We start from the raw sequence: 2,500 nt of genomic DNA, 5'->3' as shown, positions 1-2,500 counted from the left end.
GGTCCAAATCATATGCCATCATAAAAGGGAACGGATATGTGAATATATACTTGCCGGGAAGATCAGAATAGCTATCTAGATCAGGCTCCTCTTTGTATTCCTTCTGGGGTGTTCCCCACACTGAAATCGTAAACGTTTGCAAAAGGTGAGATAGAAAAAAAAAACAATATGAAAGCAGGAATGAAGAACGAATACATGAAAATTCAAAGAAACTGTGCTGCGCAATAATGCTATGAAACCAAAGTCCACATTGAGACCACCAGGCTGTAGGATGCGGTGTCTAAAAATCACCCTGGCCTCAAAACTACCTCTGTCTGTGGAATCCCCGAAACCCGAACGGATTACAGAGACCAGCATGCCCTGAGTAGCATGTCTTATGATGGGGTGTAGGGATGGCGCAGTGGTGAGAGCACTCGCCTCCCACCAATGTGGCCCGGGTTCGATTCCTCGACTCGGCGTCATATGTGGGTTGAGTTTGTTGGTTCTCTACTCTATACGGAGAGGTTTTCTCCGGGTACTCCGGTTTACCCTCTCCTCAAAAATCAACATTTGATTTGATTTGCGTTGATTGCTAATTTCACTTTACAGTGTCCCCAATTAGTGCTCCAGCGCTAAATCGTCCAGGTGGACACATCACTTTTACGTTACAAGTTACGAGGGTCTCTCGAGCCAACAGCGCATCTCTGCCCCCCAGGAGGATCACAAATGGATTCACAGTCCAAGCCTTGGCGAAATGTAGTTAATTAATGAAGTTCGAAAGGACCATCGACGGACAACCCCTGCGTCATCTAGTTGGGGAAAAACATGGGCCCGGGATGACCACGTAATTCCCATTCGTTATCCAGATTGGCCATGTAGCCAGCATGGTTGCTCTGATATTGTAGTGGTGATCACACCCAACCGGTAATCAGGGGGACGTGGGTTCAAATCCCGCTCAGGATGTAAAAAGTTTTTCTCCCAATGAAAAATGTCATCCAGGGGTTGTCCGTCCTTGGTCTTTTCAAACTTCATTAATTAACTACATTTCGCCAAGGCTTGGACTGTGAATCCATTTGTGATCCTCCTGAGGGGGGGGGGGGGGGTTGGCTCGAGAGACCCTCGTAACTTGTATATAGAAAGTTACAGGAAACTCACTGAACACTGGACAACTTCTGGGGAAAACTGTAATTGTCCAGTGTTGAGTTTCCTGTAACTTTCTCTCAACCTGGACTGTGAATCCATTTGCGATCCTCCTGGGGGTGATACGTTAATTACCCTTGTCCGCCTGTGAGACAGGCAGTACACCTGGTTCAGTCCAGACCTTTAAATTGCCAGTAGACTGGATACATTTTTGGTTCCGCGGTTTCTGTGTAGTCAAGTCAGTAGGTGCGATATTTCCCATGCGTTTTCTCAGATCATGACTTTGTTATTCTAGACTATGATTTCGCGGCTCTCCCCCTGCGAGGCCCGGGAGTTTGGAAGTTTAACAATTCTCTCCTCGATGATGAATCCTTTTGTTTAGAGATTTCTGATTTAATTGAGCAGTTTCTGGCCTTTCGGCATTGCTTTGCTTTTCAGCGCGATTTTTGGGAGTCTTTAAAGTCTGACATTAAGCTCACTGCGATCGCCTTTTCTCGTCGTAAACAACGTTTACTTTCGTCCCAGAAGGTTTTTCTAACCAATCGTTTGATTGTCTTGAAGAATCGTCTGGCTTCGGGCGATGTTTCTGCTAGTCCTGAAATTCTGACCTCAGAGGCTGCTCTGCGGTCGCTTTTAGATTCCGAGCTCGAGGGTTCTCGCTGGTTATCGGATGCTAAGCGCGAATCATACGAGGGTCTTCTTTCTTTGAACGAGGCGTCCGAGGCCCTTCGCCTCTCTAATAGGAACAAAACGCCCGGTTCTGACGGCTTAACTGTTGAGTTTTATTCTGCGTTCTGGTGTCTCTTGGGGTCCCTTTTAGTTGATATGTTTAATGAGCCTCTCGCCCACCGTGAGCTGTGTGACTCTATGAAATCGAGTGTTACGCGTCTTGTTCATAAGAAAGATGATCGTAGAAATCTAAAAAACTGGCGTCCCATTTCGTTACTGAATGTGGATTATAAGATTTGTTCAAAAGACCTTTCCCTCCGTTTGTGTAAAGTGTCGGGGTCTATTGGAGACCTTGATCAGACATGTTCTGTTCCAGGTAGATCTATTTCTTCTAATTTGTCTCTTCTTCGCGATACACTCGATTTTATTGAGAGAACCGGCGAGACAGGTATTCTCGTCTCTTTAGACCAGGAGAAAGCCTTCGATCGCATTAATCGGTTCTTTCTGATGAATCTTTAGAGCACTTCGGTTTTGTAGCTGGATTTTCACTTTGTATAACGGCGCTTATATGCGTACCCTAGTTAACGATTTCCTTTCCGTTCCTGTTCCTTTGCTGCGGGGGATCAGGAAGGGCGACGCCCTGTCCCCTATGCTTTATGCTCTCTGCGTTGAAGTTTTAGCCTGCCGTATTTGAGACTCTCCAGCGATCGAA

At 46.1% G+C, this 2,500-nt stretch overlaps 1 protein-coding gene across 1 annotated transcript in view; it reads right to left on the bottom strand.

Moving 5' to 3' along the window:
* Positions 1–2,500, bottom strand: part of LOC138006145 (uncharacterized) — an 11,369-nt gene that overhangs the window by 672 nt on the left and 8,197 nt on the right. The window contains exon 3 of the mRNA XM_068852303.1: positions 55–120. Coding sequence (XP_068708404.1) covers positions 55–120 — 66 coding nt within the window. The remainder of the gene's footprint in view (positions 1–54; positions 121–2,500) is intronic.

This window comes from Montipora foliosa, chromosome 6 (genome assembly GCF_036669935.1).
Source record: "Montipora foliosa isolate CH-2021 chromosome 6, ASM3666993v2, whole genome shotgun sequence".
Classification (NCBI taxonomy): domain Eukaryota; kingdom Metazoa; phylum Cnidaria; class Anthozoa; order Scleractinia; family Acroporidae; genus Montipora; species Montipora foliosa.
Note: the sequence above shows the minus strand (reverse complement) of the source record. Positions and strands in the feature narration are given on the sequence as shown.